The sequence below is a fragment of the Myxine glutinosa genome, chromosome 8, assembly GCF_964187855.1.
Source record: "Myxine glutinosa chromosome 8, kmMyxGlut1.1, whole genome shotgun sequence".
NCBI lineage: Eukaryota > Metazoa > Chordata > Myxini > Myxiniformes > Myxinidae > Myxine > Myxine glutinosa.
In genome coordinates this window covers 69027920-69053793 of record NC_136268.1, presented here as the reverse complement: position 1 = coordinate 69053793, position 25874 = coordinate 69027920, and the positions used below count along the sequence as shown (strand labels likewise).

At 47.6% G+C, this 25874-nt stretch overlaps 1 protein-coding gene across 1 annotated transcript in view; it reads left to right on the top strand.

Moving 5' to 3' along the window:
* Positions 1-25874, top strand: part of PRPF6 (pre-mRNA processing factor 6) — a 53932-nt gene that overhangs the window by 8196 nt on the left and 19862 nt on the right. Inside the window, exons 5-12 of the mRNA XM_068124614.2 lie at positions 15245-15424; positions 15976-16137; positions 16291-16385; positions 16501-16657; positions 19789-19951; positions 20505-20623; positions 22494-22712; positions 23434-23556. Of these exons, the coding sequence (XP_067980715.1) occupies positions 15245-15424; positions 15976-16137; positions 16291-16385; positions 16501-16657; positions 19789-19951; positions 20505-20623; positions 22494-22712; positions 23434-23556 (1218 nt within the window). The remainder of the gene's footprint in view (positions 1-15244; positions 15425-15975; positions 16138-16290; positions 16386-16500; positions 16658-19788; positions 19952-20504; positions 20624-22493; positions 22713-23433; positions 23557-25874) is intronic.

Genomic DNA, 25874 nt, shown 5'->3' with positions numbered 1-25874 from the left:
GGCCGAGGTGAGCACACCGATGGGCGTGTCCTGAAGGCCGGCGGCTTGATCGCCGGAGGCGTTATAAAAGCGCGCGCGCAAGGTACTGCGAGAGAGAACCAACTGCGAGAGTACATTGAGATCACCCAAGGAAGCTTTGTACACAGCAACGGCTGATCAAGTGGACCGATGTTTGTTCCTGAGCTGGTGCTTTTCCGAGCAGAGTCCGAGGCTGGCATGTGAGCAAAAGAACATAAAGAACATTAAGGAGATCATCATCCAGGGAAGCACAAAGCCTGCTATTCGTCGCCTTGCTCGCCAGCAGCAGCAGACAACAGCAGCAGACAACAGCAGCAGCAGCGCCGGCCACAGCAGCAACAACAGCCGCTTGGGGCCTGGACGGCGGTTTTGAGCAGGGCCGCGAAAGAACGGCGGCTGCCAAACGCGCCGATCGTGCTGCAGTACCGGTGGACCTTCCTTTCCCTCCAGCCATCCACCTCCTGCCTTTCCATCCTCTTGTGTACGTGAGTTTGTTTTGTTTGTTCTGTCCTGGGGATTAATTAAGCCTGTTTAGATAAGCTAGCGATTTTCACTGTGTCTCTAATATCTTCTGTATATTATTTTCTTATCTTTCCTTCTCCTTGGTTATTTTTGGGTGTAAATAGAAATAAATTATATTCGTATTTCCAACCTTTTTGTCTTCTTCTTCTTCACATCCGTGTCGCCTTAGTCTTTTCCCTATTGAATATCTGTGGCGCGATCCGGCCAACGTTCGGGGATCGGGTTAATCGGGGTAACTGTTAGGCCGCGGTGCCATCCGCTCGGCAAACCAACATCCTTATCCGCGGGCCGTAACAATATACAGTGGGGAGAACAAGTATTTGATACACTGCCGATTTTGCAGGTTTTCCCACTTACAAAGCACGTCAAGGTCTGTAATTTTTATCATAGGTACACTTCAACTGTGGAAGACGGAATCTAAAACAAAAATCCTGAAAATCACATTGTATGATTTTTAAGTAATTAATTTGCATTTTATTGCATGAAATAAGTATTTGATACATCAGAAAAACAGAACTTAATATTTGGTACAGAAACCTTTGTTTGCAATTACAGAGATCAGACGTTTCCTGTAGTTCTTAACCAGGTTTGCACACACTGCAGCAGGGATTTTGGCCCACTCCTCCATACAGATCTTCACCAGATCCTTCAGGTTTCGGGGCTGTCGCTGCGCAACACAGACTTTCAGCTCCCTCCAAAGATTTTCTATTGGGTTCAGGTCTGGAGACTGGCTAGGCCACTCCAGGACCTTGAGATGCTTCGTACGGAGCCACTCCTTAGTTGCCCTGGCTGTGTGTTTCGGGTCGTTGTCATGCTGGAAGACCCAGCCACGCCCCATCTTCAATGCTCTTATTGAGGGAAGGAGATTGTTGGCCAAGATCTCGCGATACATGGCCCCATCCATCCTCCCCTCAATACGGTGCAGTCGTCCTGTCCCCTTTGCAGAAAAGCATCCCCAAAGAATGATGTTTCCACCTCCATGCTTCACGGTTGGGATGGTGTTCTTGGGGTTGTACTCATCCTTCTTCTTCCTCCAAACACGGCGAGTGGAGTTTAAACCAAAAAGCTCTATTTTGGTCTCATCAGACCACATGACCTTCTTCCATTCCTCCTCTGGATCATCCAGATGGTCATTGGCAAACTTCAGACGGGCCTGGACATGCGCTGGCTTGAGCAGAGGGACCTTGCGTGCGCTGCAGGATTTTAATCCATGACGGCGTAGTGTGTTACTTATGGTTTTCTTTGATACTGTGGTCCCAGCTCTCTTCAGGTCATTGACCAGGTCCTGCCGTGTAGTTCTGGGCTGATCCCTCACCTTTCTCATGATCATTGAGGCTCCACGAGGTGAGATCTTGCATGGAGCCCCAGACCGAGGGAGATTGACTGTCATCTTGAACTTCTTCCATTTTCTAATAATTGCGCCAACAGTTGTTGCCTTCTCACCAAGCTGCTTGCCTATTGTCCTGTAGCCCATCCCAGCCTTGTGCAAGTCTACAAATTTGTCCCTGATGTCCTTAGACAGCTCTCTGGTCTTGCCCATTGTGGAGAGGTTGGAGTCTGATTGATTGAGTGTGGACAGGTCTGGAGACGGCTTTGCGGTCGGTCTTTGCGGTCTTTGTGGTCGGAGACGGTCTGGAGACGTCTTTTATGCAGATAACGAGTTCAAACAGGTGCAGTTAATACAGGTAATGAGTGGAGAATGGGAGGGCTTCTTAAAGAAAAAACTAACAGGTCTGTGAGAGCCGGAATTCTTACTGGTTGGTAGGTGATCAAATACTTATTTCATGCAATAAAATGCAAATTAATTACTTAAAAATCATACAATGTGATTTTCAGGATTTTTGTTTTAGATTCCGTCTTCCACAGTTGAAGTGTACCTATGATAAAAATTACAGACCTTTACGTGCTTTGTAAGTGGGAAAACCTGCAAAATCGGCAGTGTATCAAATACTTGTTCTCCCCACTGTATATATATATATATATATATATATATATATATATATATATATATATATATATATATATATATATATATATATATATATATATATATATATATATATATATATATATATATATATATATATATATATATATATTGTTGCGGTTTTGAGAACCCACACAGGTAACATCATTGAAGGTTAAAGGTTGCACCCCAGAATTAGGCCACATGCAAACACGTAGGTCACCTAAGAACGTTAGTTATTTCATAGTATGTGTTTAGGATAAGGCCATTTCCAATAGTTGCATCTGCGTTGTGTAAAACAAATAAGAGTAGGCCCCGTTCAGTTTGCAGCCTCCCTCCAATCGACTCCATTGAGCACTATCCAGTCTGCACCCCATTGCCCCTCGCAGTTTGTTACGCGTTGGGTCGGTAGCATTCGCTGCCCTTGGGCTTTCGCTCGAACCAGCCCAAATGCCACGAGGTAAGGCCCAAAAGGGGGCGGAACGCCAGGGTGGGGGTGTGGCCAAGTCAGGCAGCCATCAAGGGCGGAGCCGGTAAGACCTCAACAACCAATCAGGGCTGAGGCGACATCGCCTGACAGGGTGTGGCTAGAGATTCGAGAGGGTTCGCGAAGCGGCGCTATATAACCGCGAGCGCAAAGCCCTCTGCAGGACTGACTGAGCTCGCTCGCATGAAAAGGACTTAAGCGCATCAGAGGACTTTGGTGGAGGGCGCCAGTATTGAAGGACTCGTGTGAAAGGATGTCACGTTTGGCATTCGTGCAGAAGAATTGGGAAAGGCGCTTTGGTGACATCATTGTGGGAGTGGCGCATTGTACTGAGCGATACCGGGAGCGCGTATAAGGCGCCGGTACAACTATTACATACGCGAGTATAATCGCCAGCCTACCATCCTCCCAGTATAATTGTCCGGTCCGCGCCACCGACATGGGACGATCTCGCCTGCCATCTACCGTCTACCTCACCATCTGCTTCGTGGTACGAGTCGGGGACCGGAGCGAGCTGTGGACGCCATCGGTGGACCCTCAACCCGACCATCTACAAACCCCGTGTGAGTCTGAGTTTGAGCCTGAGTCTGAGTGCGAGCGGGCCCGTGTCCAGGGATAAGTAAGACTGTATAAGGCTGCCCTGTGTATCTGCTTCTTCCTCTTCCCTGTACATTGCTCTTCTTTTTCCTCTTCTTATTTGTACAAAGTGTGAATAAATTACCGGTTCTTCCTGTTTTCCTCTTAATCCGATCGTCTTAGTGATTTCTCCATTGGGTATGCGTGGCACGATTAAGAACCGCTTCAATCGGGTTAGTTCCCGTTAACGGCCCGAATCGCGGCTCGCTTTGCTCGGCGTGTCCACTAACGCCGTGGTTCGGGTGGGGTTATTTCCTTGCTTCGCGGCCGGTGTTAGTACTTAGGTAATAAGACTAATTCGGCTTACAACCCTATTTAACACCGACCGGAAAGAACGTGATAGCCCCGGATCGCGTCGGCTCGTACAAAGGACAAGGGGATTAATCCCCCCTTGATAAGGGGGAGGCCGATGTTGGAGATCCGCAACAATTGGTAGCCAGGAGTGGGGATTTGGAACCTGGGACTAAATTTTTTTAGACCAAATTTTGGACACCAATTGTGCATATTGGCCGCAACAATTGGTGTCGGGGAGTGGGATTTGACCCGAAGTGTGCCTAACGCACTCAAAATTACGTGCGGCCGAAATTGTAGTAACATCTAAATTAAATCGTGCCATGGATAGCCAAGGTGGTCGGATGCCGGTGGGGGTAGATGAGGAGGAGTTAGAATCGACCCAGGATCCCCGGGAAGAATTGGGACAATTGGGAGAAATGGAAGAGGAAATTGGAGAGGGTGCAGCAGTAGGGGTTGCAGGCGAACAAAATGGCGGCGCCTCGCACATGGCGACGAAGGCCGCGCCCGCTGCGCAAATGGGGGTGGTCGACATGCAAGCCTTCATGGCGCAATTCATGGCGGGAATGAAAAAAAAGAATGACAGTATTGACAAAATGGGAGAACAATTGGAGCGAATGGAAAACAGAATGGGGGAGCGATTGGGAAACCAAATTGGGGATTGAAAATTGAGATGGATGCGCAAAGTAACCAAATGAAGGAAATGGGTGGCCAAATGAAAGATGGGTTAAATAATTTGGAAAACAGAATGGGGAAGCAATTGGGAAATCAAATTGGGGGATTAGAAAGCAAATTGGGGGGATTAGAAAGCAAATTGGGGGGGGGGGGGCCCATTGAAGGACGTGGGTGGCCAAATGGGAGAAATGAATGAGGGGTTAACGGGGTTGGAAAACAGTATGGCCACCGAGAGAATCAAATGAAAGGAAAGAAGGACAGGTTGACGGGGTTTGAAAACCGAATGGGTGGACAGATAAAAGAATTTGGGGAGAACATAGACCGCAGGTCCGGCGGGAAAGGCACACTGGTATGCGACGAGGTAACGCGATGTGAGAAGCGCGGGTTAAGCGAGGGGGAGCAAAGCACAGCCGGGTGGACCGGGGTAGAAATCGCGACACGGGGTATGGAAAAGCCGACGACCGCCGAAGTAGAAGAGAAAATTTTATTAGCGCCGGCGGTCGTCGAGGAAAAAGAAAATGAAATAATTATAGTTGAAATCGGGGTTAAGGAGACGGCAGAGATAGGAATTAAATGGGAGAAAAAGATGGAATGCACACAAAGTCTGCATTCGCATTATGATGTCGTGCTGCCTAACCAAAATGGAAGTTTGCAGTTGGTGCAGGAGAGGAGGATCCCGAAGGTTAGCAGGATTGTGTATGGCGCAAAAGTGTTTGGCGCGAAAGGATTTTTTGCGCGTTTGGGATCCCGACGTCACCCGGGCGCTTGTGGAAGGTCCGTGGTGAGGTGTACGAGAGCGAATGGCGCGAGTGTGCGGACGGCGCCGGAGCGCGAGTGTATGATGGAATGTGAGTGGGAGGAGTGTGGAACGGAGTGTGATACAGAGTGCGAGTTGGTTGTGGAGAGTGTGCGAGAATGCACACCAGAGCGTGTTGGCGAGTGTGTGGGAGTGCACACCGGAGCGGATGATTGGGTGTGCAATAGAGTGCACACCCGTGAGTGTTACGGAGTACGTAACGGAGGAGTGTGCGCGAGGGTGTGCAGTGATGATTGGGTGTGTGCAGGAGTGCACACCCATGGTTGTTACAGAGTGCGTATTGAAGTGTGTGAACAGCGTGACTGCGCCTGAGTGGTGTGCACCTGAGTGTGGAACGGAAGAGTGTGCACAGGAGAATGCAATAACGGAGTGCATGGAATGTATGAGAGCTGCTGGAGCGCCGGGTTGTGTGCGTATGGAACGGGTCGCGAGGTGTGGGTGTGAGAATGCGATTTGGGCATCGACGCAGACCGGGGCAGCGTTTAGGGCGACGTACAGCCGACGCGAGCTCTCGGGGCGTGGTGTTCTTTGTGTGCTGCGGGAGCCGGCGGGGATCGTTGCCGCGGCGCTCTTGCAAGGAGCGCCATGCACGATTCGTGCCGGGCCCCGCCCTGTATGGTCGGTGCCGCATCATAAAGGCGATCGGCACGGTTCCGGGGGAGGAAAGCCAGGTCGGACCTTCGCCCCCTGGCGGGCGCGATGCTCCGACCGGGGGAGGTTGGGTCATCGTGGCGGAGACCGAGAGGCTCCGCGCCGGGATGGCGCCTGGAGCCTCGGTCCGAGTATGCCTCCTCCCCAGAATCGAAAATGCCGGACAGACCCAACCAACAGGAGACAGACCACCTGTATGCATTGCTCGGCTTTGCGAAGCCGAGCTGCGAAAGTGTATTTCCACCCCGAGAGGCTCAAGTATAGTGGACAAATGGTGATAGTGATGGCAAATGGTATCCGGTGTAGAGGGATGGTAGATCTACCATCCCTCACATCGTTTTCATGGGGCACATGAGCTATAGGTTATGGGGTTTGGCAGTGTAAACTAGCCGAGGGCAGGCTAGGATAATTGAGAGGGATTTAGAGATGACCATAGGAGACTGAGATGTAAGTAGAGACTTTTGTACAAGTAGAGGGGACGTAGAGAGATTAGTTGGTTGATAATGACGAGGGATGTGCTTAGCGTAAGGGATGACAGGGAAAGCACTAGTATTAGGGGAAATAGTTAGTTAAATGATGCTGAGTGTGTGGAGAAATTGTGTGTGAGCTTGAGTATGCGCTTTAGGCGCAAATGAGGAATTGTGAATGAGATTCTTGGTGGTGAGCGTGAGGAAATGAGGCAATGGTCGAGAATGGTGTGTGTGTGTGTGTGTGTGTGTGTGTGTGTGTGTGTGTGTGTGTGTGTGTGTGTGTGTGTGTGTGTGTGTGTGTGTGTGTGTGTGAGTGTATGAGTAGAGTATTGTGGACAAGTGTAAGTGTATTGAGTGATTGGCTTGCATGGGGTGCAAGTGAGAATACTGAGTGGTGTGGAATAAATGGTGTGGAGTAAATGGTGCGTGGAATGAGTGGTGTGGAGTGCATGGTGCGAAAGAGTGGATGGGGGAAGATGGACCCCTTCACGAATACCCGGGGAGGGTAGTTTAAAGTTAGGTAGAGGGAGTCGGTAAATTTGTTGGATATTGACATCTGTGGTGCGAGTAGTAGCAAGTTGTTGCTTTGAGGGGTGCATGAGTAAGTGGAATGGCTGGGCGTGTGAGCCTGTTGGTGAGTATGGTTAAATGGGAACTCCGCCACTGGTCGTCTGTTGGCCAGGTGAGGCCGCAGGTTGGCTCTGGGAGCCAGGTAGAGTTCAGTTGTGTAGAGTTCAGCGGGGCCCGATGATCCGAGGGAAGGACCCGGGTAGCCCAATGCCAGAGAGGGCATTAGTGGGGTGAGAGAGCCAGGAGGGCCTTCCCCAGGTTAGGGTAGTGAGGAGCTAGGCAAGCTCGGGTGGCGACTCCAGTGGCGGAGGTGCCCAGGTAAGTAGGACCTGCTGGTAGAGCCACACGACCCAGCCCCGAAATTGTGCGAGGGCACAGTGAGAAAAAATGGGGGAGTGAGACCCCAAATTGGAAGAGCACCACAGAATGGTCAATGGGAATTGGTTTTTAGAACCACATAGAGTAAAGTTGCCAATTGGCAGGGCAAGACCCCGGGTAGTTTAAGTGAGTTAATGTCAATTAGAAGGATAGTTAGGATGAAATCTCTTCGCACCATCCACATCCACTCACCGAGGTGACAGGACTCCACACCGGGTTTTGCAGACGATTTGGAATGAAAGACGCATCATGACGTGGGTGAGACATTGTGTGTATTCCATCCCTTCCTTCTTGGGAGGGATTGGGGACGAATTTGGCATAGAGGGGAGATATGGGAGACGAGACAGTAGAGACGAAATTTGTAAATTGTGTAAATACGGGGAAGGGCAAGGGTAGTGTAGATTGACATGGGGGGGGGGGGGGGGGGCAAACGGCTAGGGACGAGCTTTCTCCGCTCACTCTCCCGCGCCCCTCATGTCGCATTACCTTGTATTGATGTGTACCCTTGCGCCCTTGCCCTCGCTAACCTCTGCTTGTCTTCCCTCCCCACCCATGGACCCATTACCTTTTGTTGAGGGGAGTGTGTAGGTGCCCTGAGCCGTGCGGCCGCACTCTTGCGCTGCACCCTGCTACCTGCTGCCTGCACCGGTACACCATATGGACCACACGTTCGGTGGCCTCTCACCTTTGCTGGGCAGACAATCGCGGAAAACATTACCTTGCCCTGCGGACCACTGTGTTTTAAGTGGCATCGATGCCATGCAGTCGGACCACCTAATAGTCAGGTTCACTATGTTTTTTCGTTCAAAATTTTGGTAGATTAGCAAAACTATACATTTTTGGAATATTCAGAGCATGAGGAATCCAAAAATTAATGTTTACATTTGCGTAGACACCTTTGCGAAAATGACACTCAGGACAGTGATGAAGATCTGTAAAAGCATATTCCTGAACGGTATAGACCTCGTAGATCCTGTGTATAGGACTTGTAGTTCAATCTGATACTACCTATAACTTCCTATAACAACCTATAACTTCAAAGGACTTGCAATATCATGTATTATGTAATACAGTTATATCACAAATATAAAGACAATGGTTTTCAATTACCTTTGTTTGTTGCTTTTCTATAATCCTGAGCACTATTTTGAGGCCTTTATTGGATTCCTTGACCCAGAAAACATAGGATTAGCATATTTAATTAAGTCTCTAGGTTGACTAGAAGCCGAGATCGCGCAAAATATGTATTTTATGGCGGCCATTTTCAAAATCCAAAATGGCGGCCATGCAGGTGTCTGTGCAAATGCCAACATTGATTTTCAGATTCTCCATGCTCTGAAGATTCCAAAAATGTACAGGTTTGCTAATCCCAAAATTTTGAAAGAAATTATATTTGTTAACATAGTGAACCTGACTATCTTCATCACTGTCCCGAGTGTCATTTTCGCAAAGGTGTCTACGCAAATGTAAACATTAATTTTTGGATTCCTCATGCTCTGAATATTCCAAAAATGTATAGTTTTGCTAATCTACCAAAATTTTGAACGAAATTATATTTGTTAACATAGTGAACCTGACTATAAGCTGGCCTTGCTGGCCGAAATAAAAAGCGGACACGGTTTGTGCACTTTACATTAAATTCCTTTGTTGTGTCAGGACAAGAAGACTTTAAGTTTGATGATGGCACACCGAAGAACATGAAGCAGGAAGACGTCGCAGCCCAGCAGCCAGCCAAGCACAAGGCATCATGGTTTATGGAATGTTTTTTGTGCAAATGTGATGATTGTGCATTTTTGGTGATGGTGCTTTTTGTGCATTTTTTAAATTTTGGTGCATATGGGTGTATGGTGTATTGGTGCAGTGCAGTGCAGTGCAGTGCAATTGGTGTTTCCTCTTTTCAAAAATCCTTCTTCCTCCCACAAAAGACAGGTCCTGGGTTCTAGTATTGTAAATAATTAGTCGTATTGTAAATAATTAGTCGTCTTGTAAATAACATGCTCGCTCCCCACCGGCTTTATGTGTAGTTTGAAAATAATTCCGTAATTCGGTTAATTGTGGGCGTGAGTCAGTTAGTTAGTACACAACGCAGCAGGTGGGACATATCTAGTGTCTAAAAGGCCCACTCCTGTACGCTCTTTCACCTACCTCATTCTCATCGACCCTCTCTGAAAAAATGTCCACTTCTCCCTTCGTTGACCTCCACACCCCTTCTGACCTCACTGACTACTACAACCACACTCTCTCCTCCTGTCTTGACCAACTAGCGCCTATAAAAACCAAAACAGTTTCTTTCACCCATTCTGCTCCCTGGTTTACCCCTGAACTCCGCCTGATGGAAACGTTTCCGTTTCCGGTCCGGTCGTGAGAGGACGCTGGCGTCACTTGCTCGCCGCTTCTCTGACTGGACCATTGTCCGTATCTTGCTTTCCTGGTGGTCGTGGCGGATTTTTGGCCATTGAGTCTGCCCTCTGCACGGTCCCAGCTCTGCTCTGCTGCTCCTGGCTTCACCTGCTCGGCTCCTTCGCTGTTTCCTCGGGCTCACTCTCGTGGGTTGTGCCCATTGTTTGCAGTGGTGGCGGTTTGCCGCCGTGATCTTGATTAGCGGCGGCGGTCGTTTGCCGCTGCATTTGCCGCTTTGCCTCCTCAACCTTGGCCTCGTGCTCGTCTCTTCGCTCCTGTCTGCCCTCTGCATGGTCCCGGCTCTGCTCCTGGCTTCACCTGCTCGGCTCCTTCGCTGTTTCCTCGGGCCCACTCCCGTGGGTTGTGACGATTGTTTCGCCTCCTCACCCTTGGCCTCGTGCTCGTCCCTTCGCTCCTGCTGGCATGGCTCTGCGGTACTCCGCCGCAAGGCTTCTCCTGCTTAAAACCCGCTCCACCCCATCATGCATCTCTGCAATCAAATCAAATGGACTCCTGCGTCGACCCAGGTACATTCACCGTGGCTCCGGTCGTAAGTTTGTTTATTTACAATCAGGTCACTCCATCCCCATCCTCTGGTCGGCTCAGCGCACTCCCACTCATCGTCCCAACACACCTGGTCACAACAACGCACATAATCGCACCTCCTGTCTGCGAACCCTGGCCAAATCACCTGGATTCATACCCGCCGTACAAAACAACATCAAGCTCACCCTGTTCAATACCCGGTCCCTCAACAACAAATGCCTCATCCTGAACGACTACATCCTGGAAAATAAACTGGACTTTCTCTGTCTCACTGAGACCTGGCAACAACCACTGGACTACTACACGCTCAACCTCACCACACCCAATGGATATTCTTACATCAATAAACCACGCTCGGAGGGCCGAGGTGGTGGAATTGCCGTTATTCACCGACAAGACATCAAGACCAACCTCATCTCAATCTCATCTGCTCCATCATTTGAACACCTGGCTTTTAAACTCTCTGGTCACACACAGTCAGTCATGGCTGTTGTCTAACCGCCCTCCCAAACCACACCCATCATTCCTGTCTGACTTCTCCTACTTTCTGACCCAGCTATGTTCCCTCTCCCCCTCAATCCTCCTCCTTGGTGATTTCAATATCCACATGGACTCCACTGACTCCACGCTAACCACTGACTTCACTGATTTACTCACCTGCTTTAACCTCACTCAACATGTCAACTTTCCTACCCATAACCGTGGTCACATTTTGGACCTTGTCTGCTCTACTGGACTAATTTTGCACCATCTCTCTGGCTCCGACCTCACTCTCTCTGACCACCTAGCCATCACTCTGACCATCAACATCCCCACCCCAGCACCAAGGCATTATCGCACTATCAACTTCCGTAAGCTAAACGCTCTTTCACCTACCTCATTCTCATCGACCCTCTCTGAAAAAATGTCCACTTCTCCCTTCGTTGACCTCCACACCCCTTCTGACCTAACTGACTACTACAACCACACTCTCTCCTCCTGCCTTGACCAACTTGCGCCTATAAAAACCAAAACAGTTTCTTTCACCCATTCTGCTCCCTGGTTTACCCCTGAACTCCGCCTGATGAAAACTCGTGCTCGCCAACTTGAAAGACTCCGCAATAAAACAGGTCTCACAGTTCACTCCCAGGCCTACAAGGACCACATACAACACTATAAAGATGCCCTCTCCCCTGCCCGCTCCGCCTACTACTCTCAAATTATCCACTCTGGCTCCGGAAACCCAAAAGCACTCTTCTCTACAATAAACAAACTCCTCAGCCCCCTGAACACCACCACCCAGTCATTCACAATAGACAACTGCATCTCCTTCCTTTCATTCTTCCAATGCAAAATTGAAAACATCTACAACAGCTTGACCACCGCCGCACCCGCTCCCCCTCAAACCACCTGCCCCCCCTTATCCTGCCATCCCCTGTCTCAATTCTCCCCAGTCTCCCCTAATGACCTCTCTGAACTCCTCATCGGAATGAAAACTGCCACCTGCACTCTTGACCCCATCCCCTCCAGCTTTGTCAAGGCCTCCCTTCCTGCTCTCTCTCCACTTATCATTGCAACAATAAACTCCTCCCTGTCTACAGGCATCGTCCCACCATCCCTCAAAATTGCTGCTGTTACCCCCATTCTGAAAAAACCTGGACTAAACCCTGACACCCTAAATAACTTCAGACCCATCTCCAACCTACCCTTTCTGTCAAAGGTTTTGGAACGCGCTGTAGCCACTCAACTCAAACATCACCTCTCTGCCAATAACCTGTATGAAACATTCCAATCCGGATTCCGCTCCAACCACAGTACTGAAACTGCTCTCCTCAAAATCACCAACGACCTTCTCCTCTCCTCTGACGCTGGCAACCTCAACATTCTCATCCTCCTCGACCTCAGCGCCGCCTTTGACACCATCGATCACACCATCCTCCTCACCCGACTTGAAACCACCTTTAACATTACCGGCCCTGCCCTCTCTTGGATTAAATCATACCTCTCTGACAGACGTCAGTTCATCTCCATCAATAACTGCAAATCCCCCACTGCTCCCCTCCCCCAAGGTGTCCCCCAAGGTTCAGTTCTTGGCCCCCTCCTCTTCATCCTTTACCTGTCCCCCCTCGGTCACTTAATCCGCCGTCATGGTCTCCAATTCCACTGCTTCGCCGATGACATCCAGCTTTTCATCTCCACCAAGTCCATCTCCACCGCCACCCACTCTATCCTGACAAACTGCATCACTGAAATAAAATCCTGGCTTCAAATCAACTTCCTCAAACTTAACTGTGATAAATCTGAAATAATCATCATTGGCCCAAAAACGCTCACCAAGTCCACCCATAACTTTGCCCTCAACATCGACGGTTTCCCAGTATCCACCTCCCCTCACATCCGGAATCTTGGCATCATCTTTGACCAAACCCTCTCCTTCGACAAATACACTAAACAGATCACAAAGACAGCCTTCTTTCACCTGAAAAACATTGCCCGTCTCCGTCCATCCCTCTCCTCCGTGGCTGCAGAAACCCTCATCCACGCCTTCATCACTTCCCGTCTGGACTACTGCAATAGCCTCCTTTATGGTTCACCCTCAACAATCACCAATAAACTCCAATACATTCAGAACTCCGCTGCCCGTCTACTCACCCATTCCCGGACCCATGACCACATCACCCCCGTCCTTTACAAGCTTCACTGGCTCCCCATCTCCCAGAGAATCCAGTACAAAATCCTCCTCTTGACCTACAAAGCCCTCCATAACCTGGCCCCATCCTACCTGGCTGACCTCCTCTCCAGACATACTCCCACCCGCAACCTCCGCTCTGCTGGTACCAACCTCCTGACCCCCCCCATCCGGACCAAATTTAGATCCTGGGGGGACAGGGCCTTCTCCATCGCTGCTCCCACTCTCTGGAACTCGCTACCTCACACCATCAGAGACTCCTCCTCACACCACATTCAAAACATCACTCAAGACCCACCTGTTCAACACTGCATTCAACATTTAACCCACAGCATCTAACCCCTGACTATCTCCTCTCCTTCTCCCTCCTTTGTGCTTTGAATATTTCCCTATTGATTCTTCTTTTTTTGCAATTGTTTTTATGTTTTGCTATGCATTATGTTTTGCCTGGTGTTTTGCCTGGATTTCAGTATCCCTGGTGTTGGGCTAGCGGCTAGGGTGCCGGCTTAGGATCCAAGGGTCCTGGGTTTGAATCCCGGTCGATCGCTGAATTAACGCCAGGGGGGTTGACTCGGCCTGTCATCCTTCCGAGGTCGGCTAATTGAGTACCAGTTCACTGGTAATTCCCTGTTTGTCGTTAAAGGCGGCAAAAAGGGTTGGCGTCAGGAAGGGCATCCGGCCGTAAAACATTGCTTCAAATAGGGGACCGAAAAACAACAACAACCACGGTTCCCGAAAAAGGCCAACCCCCGCTTTGCGGGGAAAAATGGCCTCTAAAGGTGGTTTTTTTATGCATTATGTTTTGCACTCTGTCAAAGCGTCTTTGGGCTTCCTGAAAAGCGCTATATAAAATAAATGCATTATTATTATTATTATTATTAAAACTGTCGCTCTCAGGGTGTTAGAGTAAATGTGGAGGGAAAACCACACCTGAGTGTCACACTAATTTAAAAGGTAGTCCTGACACCTGCTTGAAGCCGGCCGTCCTCACTGGTATGTGGTTCGGCTCGGGGATGAGCCTGGCGAAAGGAGGGGTGCAGTGTTGCGGTTTTGAGAACCCACACAGGTAACATCATTGTTGGCAGTTGTCAGCTGAACAAGTTGGCAGTTGTTTGGAATCTTCTCCACATGTAGATTATCTTCTGGACAGTCGAATGATTGATTTCAAATTGTTTGGAGATCTTTTTAAATCCCTTCCCAGACTCGTAGGCATCTATAACCTTCTTTCTGAAGGCCTCAGAGAGCTCTTTTGATCTAGGCATGGTGACGCCGCGCACTTCAACAACAAAGAGCAAACCAAACTAAATGTCTGATGTTTAAATAAGACAGGTTCCTCCAAGATTCTCTCTAACGATGTTCTAATCATTTGCACCTGAGTTGGTGCACCTGAATCTAATTTTAGGTATTTGAAGTAGTGATAAATGTAGGGGTGTACTTACTTTTTCCACATGTGAAATTTGCATTTATGTTTATTTAAATTATACAATGGACTACAAAATGTTAATGTTTCATGATATTTGTTATATTATATCACCTTTATCTTTCAATATTGTTGAAATGAAGATCAAATAGCTGTATGTTGAAATATGTTGAAAAAGCCAAAACTTTACAAAACTAAAACTTTACTTTTTCACGTGACTGTATATATAGTATATATTTACCTCCGCCACCAAAGATGGTTGGAGGTTATGTTTTCACCCCTGTCTGTCTGTTTGTCTGTCTGTTTGTGAGCAAGATATCTCAAAAAGTTGTGGACGGATTTGGATGAAACTTGGTGGACCGGTTGGGTGTCTGACAAGGACGATTCGATTCGATTTTGGTGAAGATCTGAATATGGATTCGGATATTAGAATTATTTAATTTTTTCAGTGATTCTTCACCATTGGGTGATGGGGCCAAAAACGATACAGAGATGGATATCTCAAAAAGTTATGGATGGATCTGGACGAAACTTGTTGGACAAGGAAGAATCGATTGTGTGTGACAAGGAAGAATCGATTCAATTTTGGTGAAGAATATTTCTACATTATATAAATTCTGGTTTGTGATTTTCTGGTCCACTCTGAGATACAAAACGTAAACTGTTCACCAGGCGGAGGTATGCTCTCTACTGAGTGCCGTTCTCGTTTAATGTATATGTGGTGTGCAGCGTAAGCTGGTAGAAGTATCTGAGGAAGAGTGGTTGAACATCCCGGAGGTCGGAGATGCCCGTAATAAGCGACAGCGGAACCCACGACATGAGAAGCTCACTCCAATTCCAGATAGCTTCCTGGCTAAGCACATGCATGGCTCCAGTGACCAACACAACTCAGTTGACCCACGGCAGCTGGTATGCTTTTATTTTATTTTGTTTACAATTCTCACTTTACGATATCGACGTCTTTATGTCTTGCCCTCAGCATGAAATGTCCTTCTCCATATTATAAATGCAAAAATATAATTTCTGAACCCTCCCTTTCCTTTCTGCATGCCTGCTACACTGCCCTGCCCCAATCTCTTTCCTTCTATCCCATCTAAGCTTAACCACCCCTTCCACCAATCATTGCTTCCATAAGAGGACAGACATGTGTGGCATTATTACTCTCAAAATGGGAAATTTGAGGGAATGCCTTTCCTTTTTCTTGCCCGTTTCATATTCCCATATGAGCCATTGTCTCATGCTTCGAACCCAGGTCCAAATCCCATTTACATTCCATGGCCTACTAATGTCCTTGTAAGTCGTGTAAAAGTACACTGATGTCGACTAACCTTTTTTTTGTCCTGCATTTACTTTATATACAGGCTTTATCTACTTTGAGCCTTAGATAAATGTAAAAAATAAAATTATTGAAATAACTGTAACAAAGTTGTCCCTTTCTGTTCCAATCATTCTCCTGGTAGAAATACGGTGCTGGACTGACTACGCCTTACCCTGGCACTGGGCTGAACACACCTTTCCCTGGAGGCATGACCCCAGGCTTGATGACACCTGGATCTGGGGAGTTAGACATGCGAAAGATCGGACAGGCCAGAAATACACTTATGGACATGAGACTTAGTCAGGTACGCTGTGTAATAGTTGTCAGCAGCTGTTGCTGCCATCGTTGTAATATTTACAACAATAACATGGTTATTTGTGAGTCTCTCAAAGTATATTGCTTCCTTTGAGGCCTTGTCTAGCTGCGTTGAACTTGGTGTTAAAACCTTGTTCCACAGGTCTCTGACTCTGTGAGTGGACAGACGGTTGTAGATCCGAAGGGCTATCTGACGGATCTGAATTCGATGATTCCAACTTACGGAGGGGACATCAAGTATGTTTGCCCACCGAGGGACAAGAATGATTCAGCTAATGTTAAAAGTAAAGCAAAACATCCTGCATATCATTGTCATGCAATAATTATTGTCTGCAAACACTCATTCCCACAGTGACATCAAGAAGGCCCGATTGTTGCTGAAATCTGTGCGTGAGACAAACCCACACCACCCACCGGCATGGATCGCTTCGGCCCGGTTGGAGGAGGTGACGGGAAAGCTTCAGGTTGCACGCAACCTCATCATGAAAGCAACAGAAATGTGTCCCAAGGTAAATGGATTTTCACAGTCATAATTTATTTGATTTCACTAACTCTTAAAATCATGGAAGGTTGACCCTTAGTTTTTCTCTGCAATTTTTTTTGCATAAAAACAAAAATCAAACTAGAGCAAAGGCGATGGTGTGCCATTGCAAAGCCCAACGCTCCGACCATAAAGCAAAGTTGAAAGATGACAAAAAGTTCCACCAGGAATGACCCAATATTAAATTTTGAGTTTCAAATATTTTTTCTCAGTTTTGACCCCTGGGGCTTGGACCGGAGGTCAAATCCAAAAAATCATTGCATATTTCATGTATCCCCCAATGTTGATTGCATCTACAAAGTTTCATTTAAAATTGTGCCCGTAATTGCGTTTTTTGGTATTTGACCTTTTGACCCCACCTCTTTAATTATTGGCAGAGCATGAAAGTTATAAGGCAGCCAAGGAGGCTGCAAAGAAAGAGGTAGCAAAGGCGCAGGAGGCATGTAGGAAAATGTTCGGAGAACGTTTGGATTCGGAAGAGGGTCAGAGAGCGGTATTCAGGATTGCAAAGCAGATAGCGAAAGAGAGGTGTGATGTGGTGGGGGTGAGTTGCTTGAAGGATGAAGTGGGACAAATCGTTGTGGACCCAGATGGAATTAAAGGAAGATGGAAGAGATATATGGAAATACTGTTGAATGCAAAGAATGAATGGGATGGCAACATAGAGAGTAACCCAGTTTTAGGATCGGCAGAGAAGATAACTGAGAAGGAAGTTGATGAAGAGTAGAAAAGCGGGAGGGCCGATGGGAGTTGTGGGAGATATGTTGAAGGCAGCAGGAAGTTGGGGTGTGAAGAAAATGACAGAGATCTGCAATCTGGTGGTGAAAGAAGGCCGCATTCCAGTGGATTGGGAACTGAGTACCCTCGTCCCTCTATACAAGGAGAAAGGTGGGACCCTCTGGACTGTGGCTCGTATCGAGCGATAAATTTATTGGAGCATGGAATGAAGGTATTGGAAAGGGTGTTGGAGAGGAGGATAAGGAAGAAAGTGAAGATCGACGAAATGCAGTTTGGATTCATGCCAGGAAGAGGAACGACAGACGCGCTTTTTATTGTAAGGCAGTTGCAGGAGAAGTACATGGAGAAGAGGAAGAAGTTGTTTCTTGGGTTTGTTGATCTGGAGAAAGCATTTCATAGGGTTCCACATGAAGTAGTGACATGGGCATTGAGGAAGTTAGGAGTGGAGGAATGGTTGATCAGAGTAGTGATGGCAATGTACAAAAGAGTGCACACAACTGTCAGGACGAAGGACGGGAACAGTGGTGAGTTTGAGGTGAAGGTGGGAGTGCATCAGGGATCGGTACTAAGTCCACTACTATTTGTAGCTGTGATGGAGGTGCTGGCTCGGAACGTAAAGGAGGGTTTACCGTGGGAGTTGTTGCATGCAGATGATCTGGTGTTGATTGCGGAAAGTATGGATGGACTGAAGGAAAAGATGAACAAGTGGAAGGAATGTATGGAGACAAAAGGTCTGAAGGTGAATATCGGAAAGACGAAGGTGGTGGCAAGTGGTAAAGCATGTGGTGAGGTGGAAAGAACTGGGAAGAGGCTGTGTGCAGGAAGGGTGTCGGAGTGAACTCCATTCAATGTACAATGTGCGCTGAGTGGGTTCATCAAAAATATAGTGGTCTGAGAGGGTCATTAACTAGTGTGGCAGCTACATTCAAATGTAAGGTGTGCACAGAGGGAGCTGCAGATGGAGGAAATGTTGAGTTGGATCTTGGAGACGGCGTGAAGCTGGAAGGTGTGAAAACATTTTGCTACCTCGGAGACATGCTGAATGGAGAAGGTGGATCAGACTCGGCAACGGTTGCTGGAGTGAGATGTGCATGGAAGAAGTTTCGGGAACTGAGTGGTGTGCTGACGAGGAGGGGAGTGTCTTTGAAGCTGAAGAGAAAGGTGTATGCTGCATGTGTGAGAAGTGTTATGATTTATGGGAGTGAGACATGGGTAGTGAACGTAGAGCAGCAACGAAGGCTGGAAAGGGTGGAAATGCGAATGGTTCGGTGGATGTGCGGAGTATCGTTGAGAGAGAGGAAGACAAATGATGAATTGCGAAAGATGATGGGAATAGAGCCTGTGATTTATGCTGTGAAGAGAAACAGGTTGAGATGGTTTGGTCATGTGTTGAGGAAGGATGAAAGTGACTGGTTGAGAAGAGTGATGGAAATGAATGTTAAAGGAAGTAGAGGACGGGGAAGACCGAGAAAGACTTGGCTAAAGATGGTGGAAGAAGAAATGCGGGCAGGGGGGTTAACAAGGGGAGATGCAGAAAATAGGGCAAAATGGAGAAGATTGTCATGGGGACCGCAAGGCCAACCCCCGCTCTAGCAGGGAAAATGGCCTTATAATGCATGTTGTTGTTGTTGTTGTTGACCCCACCTCAGGGGCTCGAGGCCAAAAATAATATTGCTCTCGTTCCTTCTTGCCATGTGCTGGTCATAATTACCATTTTGAAATTATGCACAACCGTTTCGGAGGAGATAGCATGACGGATGGATGGGGCCATTGACAACGTCCCCCCATTTATTTATTTTTAAAGCGTGAGGATAAACATGTATTCGATGCAAGAGAGGTGTAGCCGTTGGTGAGGTGTTCAAACTCGTTTCGCATCTGCATTTGAATGATCTCAACATGGTGCATAATTAATTTTGAAGTAGAATTTGAATACAAGCATTGCTCAGCAAAACAAGCATACCATCCATCAATTGCATCAAAGGCCCTGGTGTTTGGCTAGCGGCTAGGGTGCCGGCTTAGGATCCTGGGTTCGAATCCCGGTCGATCGCTGAATTAACGCCAGGGGGGTTGACTCAGCCTGTCATCCTTCCGAGGTCGGCTAATTGAGTACCAGTTCACTGGTAATTCCCTGCTTGTCGTAAAAGGCGGCAAAAAGGGTTGGCGTCAGGAAGGGCATCCGGCCGTAAAACATTGCTTCAAAAAGGGGACCAAAAAACAACAACAACCACGGTTCCCGAAAAAGGCCAACCCCTGCTTGCAGGGAAAAATGGCCTCTAAAGATGTTTTTTTTTTTTTTTTTTAATTGCAGTATCCTTGTCTATCCCATTGTTGTTCTCATCCTCTCACGATGTCCTGCTGCAGAGTGAGGACGTGTGGCTGGAGGCTGCTCGACTGCAGCCTGGAGACTCTGCCAAGGCGGTGGTAGCCAATGCTGTGCGTCATCTTCCACAGTCCGTGCGTGTTTGGATCCGCGCAGCCGACCTCGAGACTGAGCTCAAGGCCAAGAAGCGCGTACTCAGAAAGGGTGTGCTGACCTTATCGGCTTTGACGTTTCATGCCGTGTTGTCCAAACTTGCTGTGGCATCGATTGGAACACCTGAGTGGTCACAAATTTGATTTAACTATATCAAACCGGCTTATGTAAAATCTAATTTTCCTTCAGTTTGTTTGCTTCAGTCTTGTCCTTACCTTTTTGATTCACAATGTAGTTTTTAAACATTTTTATGCCTTTACAGCTCAAGGAAAGAGACATTATGTTCTTGGGTTGTCCTCCGGCTGTCTGTGTGTGTGTCGATCTGTTTTTCTATCCATCTGTCTGTTGTCGGTTTTTGTTAAAGCCATAACTTGTGAAGTACTGAAGTGATTTCAACCAAACTTGGCACAATGTGACTGTGACTGTGACTGTGATCTCGCGCGTGACTTTTAATTGAGATCAAAGGTAACGGCGAGGTGACGTCTAATGCAGGCGGAGACATATCCACCGACACATTTGTGTAAAATTCTATTTTCTAGTTCACTTTAGTAGTTTTATTTCCTTTAAAATATCATGCTATAATTTTTTTTCCTGGCCCCCACAGCTCTGGAACAAGTGCCTAACTCAGTGAGGCTCTGGAAGGCCGCTGTGGAACTCGAAGACCCAGATGATGCCCGCATCCTCTTGAGTCGTGCGGTTGAATGCTGTCCCACCAGTGTGGAGGTTGGGATTTGTATATTTATTTTTGTATAGTCAAGGCTTGTGGAAGAGCTAGAACACTGAATGGATCAGGACACAATAGAACAAAAGTAACAGTAGAGAGAGAGAGGGGAAACACCAACAGCAGGGCTGAGAGAGGGGGGATACACCAACAGCAGGGCTGAGAGAGGGGGGAAACACCAACAGCAGGGCTGAGAGAGGGGGGAAACACCAACAGCAGGGCTGAGAGGGGGGAAACACCAACAGCAGGGCTGAGAGAGGGGGGAAACACCAACAACAGGGCTGAGAGAGGGGGGAAACACCAACAGCAGGGCTGAGAGAGGGGGGAAACACCAACAGCAGGGCTGAGAGAGGGGGGAAACACCAACAGCAGGGCTGAGAGAGGGGGGAAACACCAACAGCAGGGCTGAGAGAGAGGGGAAACACCAACAGCAGGGCTGAGAGAGGGGGGAAACACCAACAGCAGGGCTGAGAGAGGGGGGAAACACCAACAGCAGGGCTGAGAGAGGGGGGAAACACCAACAGCAGGGCTGAGAGAGGGGGGAAACACCAACAGCAGGGCTGAGAGAGGGGGGAAACACCAACAGCAGGGCTGAGAGAGGGGGGAAACACCAACAGCAGGGCTGAGAGGGGGGAAACACCAACAGCAGGGCTGAGAGAGGGGGGAAACACCAACAGCAGGGCTGAGAGAGGGGGGAAACACCAACAGCAGGGCTGAGAGAGGGGGGAAACACCAACAGCAGGGCTGAGAGAGGGGGGAAACACCAACAGCAGGGCTGAGAGAGGGGGGAAACACCAACAGCAGGGCTGAGAGAGGGGGGAAACACCAACAGCAGGGCTGAGAGAGGGGGGAAACACCAACAGCAGGGCTGAGAGAGGGTGGAAACACCAAGAGCAGGGCTGAGAGAGGGGGGAAACACCAAGAGCAGGGCTGAGAGAGGGGGGAAACACCAACAGCAGGGCTGAGAGAGAGGGGAAACACCAACAGCAGGGCTGAGAGAGGGGGGAAACACCAACAACAGGGCTGAGAGAGGGGGGAAACACCAACAGCAGGGCTGAGAGAGGGGGGAAACACCAACAGCAGGGCTGAGAGAGGGGGGAAACACCAACAGCAGGGCTCAGAGAGGGGGGAAACAGCAACAGCGGGGCTCAGAGAGGGGGGAAACAGCAACAGCAGGGCTCAGAGAGGGGGGAAACACCAACAGCAGGGCTGAGAGAGGGGGGAAACAACAGCAGGGCTCAGAGAGGGGGGAAACACCAACAGCAGGGCTGAGAGAGGGGGGAAACACCAACAGCAGGGCTGAGAGAGGGGGGAAACACCAACAGCAGGGCTGAGAGAGGGGGGAAGCACCAACAGCAGGGCTGAGAGAGGGGGGAAACACCAACAGCAGGGCTGAGAGAGGGGGGAAACACCAACAGCAGGGCTGAGAGGGGGGAAACACCAACAGCAGGGCTGAGAGGGGGGAAACACCAACAGCAGGGCTCAGAGAGGGGGGAAACAGCAACAGCAGGGCTGAGAGAGGGGGGAAACACTATGTTTTTGGGTTGTCCATCTGTGCGTCCGTGATGGGTTCTCTCTCTCTCTCCCTCTCTTTCATTTGCCGTTTTGAAGGGCATTTTGTTTTCTGGTCGTGATGATCTATCCATACTTTGTCCAGCATTCCGCTCTTGTCCTGTCTTTCTCAATTTCCTGCTTTAGTCTCTCGATTCATATCTCGTTTACACATTTAACCTCTTTAATTCCCTTTCTGATTTTGCCTCTCTCCTTTAATTTACTGTCACATTTTGCCCGTTTCTCCTTTAATTTCTCCCACTGTCGGATTTGTGCCTCTCACCAGCCTTTCTATCCCGTCCCATCCCTCGTCTTTCCCAGCTTTGGCTGGCGTTGGCTCGGTTGGAAACATACGAGAATGCACGGCGGGTGTTAAACAAGGCCCGAGAAAATGTGCCAACTGATCGGCACATTTGGGTCACTGCTGCCAAACTGGAGGAGGCCAATGGGAACACCACTATGGTGGATAAAATTGTGGACCGTGCCATTGCATCCTTGCGCGCCAATGGTGTGGAGATAAATCGAGATCAGTGGATACAGGTTTGTGAGCATCGCCTCCAAATGTATTACAGGAATAGAGTTTCATCGTACTTGCATAATTCACAAGGAATATTTTGCTTGTTTTTTCTTCTTCTAATGAACGTGCGTTGTAAATTGCCCCCAAGTATTGTGATAAAGTCACCAAAATTGCTGTTAGATAAAGCCTGGTGTTGGCTTAGCGGTTAGGGTGCCGGCTTGGGATCCTCGGATCCTGGGTTCGAATCCCGGTTGATCGCTGAATTAACGCCAGGGGGGTTGACTCAGCCTGTCATCCTTCCGAGGTCGGCAAATTGAGTACCAGCTTTCTGGGATGAATGATCCCGGTGTGTACCCCGATTTAGAATAGGTACACCGTATCCCTGCGCATCGTAAGCGTGACCAAGGGTTGGCGTCAGGAAGGGCATCCGGCCAGAAAAACATTGCCTCAAACAGGGAACCATGATTGTCATGGGGCCCGCAAGGCTAACCCCCGCTCTGGCGGGGAAAATGGCCTTAAAAAAAAAACGATCATTCATTCATTCATTCATGCCAAATTGTGGCCATTTGACAAATGTGCAGAATTTTATGCCTTTTTGAGCCTTTGAATGCAAGAAAAATAAATAAACGAGTTGAATCATCGATTCTTCCCACTGGTTGCATAATTACAGACATGGCTGATGGAAGAACTGTTTGAACACTGGTTTTGTTCATGGGTTCCTGCAATGCATGTTTGTAACGACAGGATTCCGAAGAGTGTGACAAAGCAGGAAGCGTAGCCACATGCCAAGCTATCATTCGGGCAGTCATTGGAATTGGAGTGGAGGAAGAGGATCGCAAACATGCGTGGATGGAAGATGCGGAGAGCGTGTGTATTTTGGTTGGGGTTGAAATGGGAAATTGTCTTGTGATTAAATTTGAAGCTTTTCTGGAATGTTTATTTTCCTTTTTAATTAACATTTAATTTTCAAACATCTAAAGCTTTGGTATTGAAACTACCGTATTTTTTGGCCTACAAGTCGAAGTGGCTAACTTCCCCATTTTTCTTTCCTTGATTAATAGACAAGTGATCTGGAGTATAAGACTAAGTGCAATCACCTACAGTAGTTAGCAAAACTGTCATTCAGAGCAATAGAGGTGTTAATTCCTGACATCCACAACGCATCGCTAGCGAAGGCATGTCCATGGTCATGAATATTAATGAGCATATTTATTTTGTGCATATTATTTCAATTACTTTGTGGGACAATGTTTTGGATAAATTGGGAATGTAAGTCGTTTTTTTCAATAATTTTGTTATCATAATGGAGAGACAGTAATACCCCGGTGAAGGAAGGTTCCTGAGAGATTCCCGCAATAGCAATTCCGAGAAGAGCGGGACTAATAAAGATGCATGGACCGGATGCGCTAATTCCAGGGTAGACGCGTTACGTCTGTGGACATAAGAATGTTATATGTTAACCGTAATAATCTGCAAGCATTCATGTATACTGTTAAAGGAATAAACATTAATAATTAGTAATTTAAAAAATGTAAATTTTGTACATTTACCCATCGTCACCCAGACCTTTCTGTTAGATTTAAAGACGGGCAGATGATCTTTTGTATAACCATTCATAGCCTGTGGTATCACAGAATGCTACCTGAGAAGGGGCTTTAGCTTCAGGTCTCATATGGCATTGCTGCCAAGGAGGAGTGTCAAGCGGTATTGTACTACCTTGAAGCCAGAGCGCTCTTCCTTGGAGATGAACGTATGGGACGCCATCCTTTTCCAAAAAAAGCCCCGTTTAATCCACATTAAAGACTAGCTGGGGAGGATAAACTTTCACAGGGACCTTAAACTTAGATGGAAATTGAGCTGCTGCCTGCTCATCCGCGATCACAGCTGCGCCAGTTATGAAAATGTTATATAAATTGCTGTGGTGCTTAAATCTAACGAACCACCCTCGACTGGCCATAAACGTCTCCTTGGTAGATCCCTGGCCTTCCTGCTCTTTCACTTCATCATATAAACTCAGCACATTATCCCTCACCTTCCTGCTCTTTCACTTCATCATATAAACTCAGCACATTATCCCTCACCTTCCTGCTCTTTCACTTCATCATATAAACTCAGCGTCTTAGCCATAATTACTACCTGGCTTAAAGGTATATCACGCTGATTCATATCCTCAATTCAGGAGAATAAAAGTCTCCCCATCTTCTCCAGTAAGCTGCTTCTAGATTTCAGTAATTTTGTAGCACATACGAGAGTCACGGACTGACTGGATAGATGCTTTAATCTTTATTTATCTGTTCTTTATAATTGTCCTTCGATGATTGCCTAAAAGCAAATTCACATCCAACAGTGGTGGTGGTGGCACCAACACCCGAATGCACCGGCCTTAATACTTTAAATTTCAGCTCCAGGCTGATGCTTTTTCCTGAGACCTTTGGCATAATTCCCAAAGCCTTTGGTCCAATTACCAATATGGTGGTGCACAGAGCAGGAAGACAACAATGTGTGCATCGATTTGTTGAGAGGATGTGGACGTGCTCAGATACATGCTCTGATTGACTGCCAGCGATGTCAACACTAGTGGTCGTGTTTACGGTCAACATGGTGCATTTAATCTTATAACTTTTGACTCGCTTGAAGGATAAATTTTTTTAGGAAATCAAAAATTTTATATTCAATTGAAGCTAAAGCAAAACGGTGCAAGTGCAGGGTATTACCGTACAGTTTTTAAACCAAGCTGCAGAATCATTATCATAGCACATTACATCTTGTCTCAGCCATATTCCCACCATTTCCTCGGCAAACTTAACTTAAAAGGTGCCGCGTACGACTTGCATGACTTTACGGGAGCATTTTGAGATGACGTAGAAAGGATGGATACATATGATTGGGATTGAAAGGGATGGGTCAAACGTAATTGGTGAGTGCTCGCTCCCTATTGATTGGATAATCTTACATGCGTCAGTAAGCGGATTGACGTTTAATTGCTCACCCAATCAGCAAACGTTCCGTGCAATGATTTCTGTAGTGTTTTAAATTACCAATTATGCAATTTATTTTTGAAAATATCACACTTTTCCCTTGATGCAATTTTCCCTCGATGCAATTAAATGTATTAAATTAAACCACAGATAAGTCCAATCTGAGTACGAGTTGAGGCGTGGGATTTCAGCGAAAAAAGTGTCGAC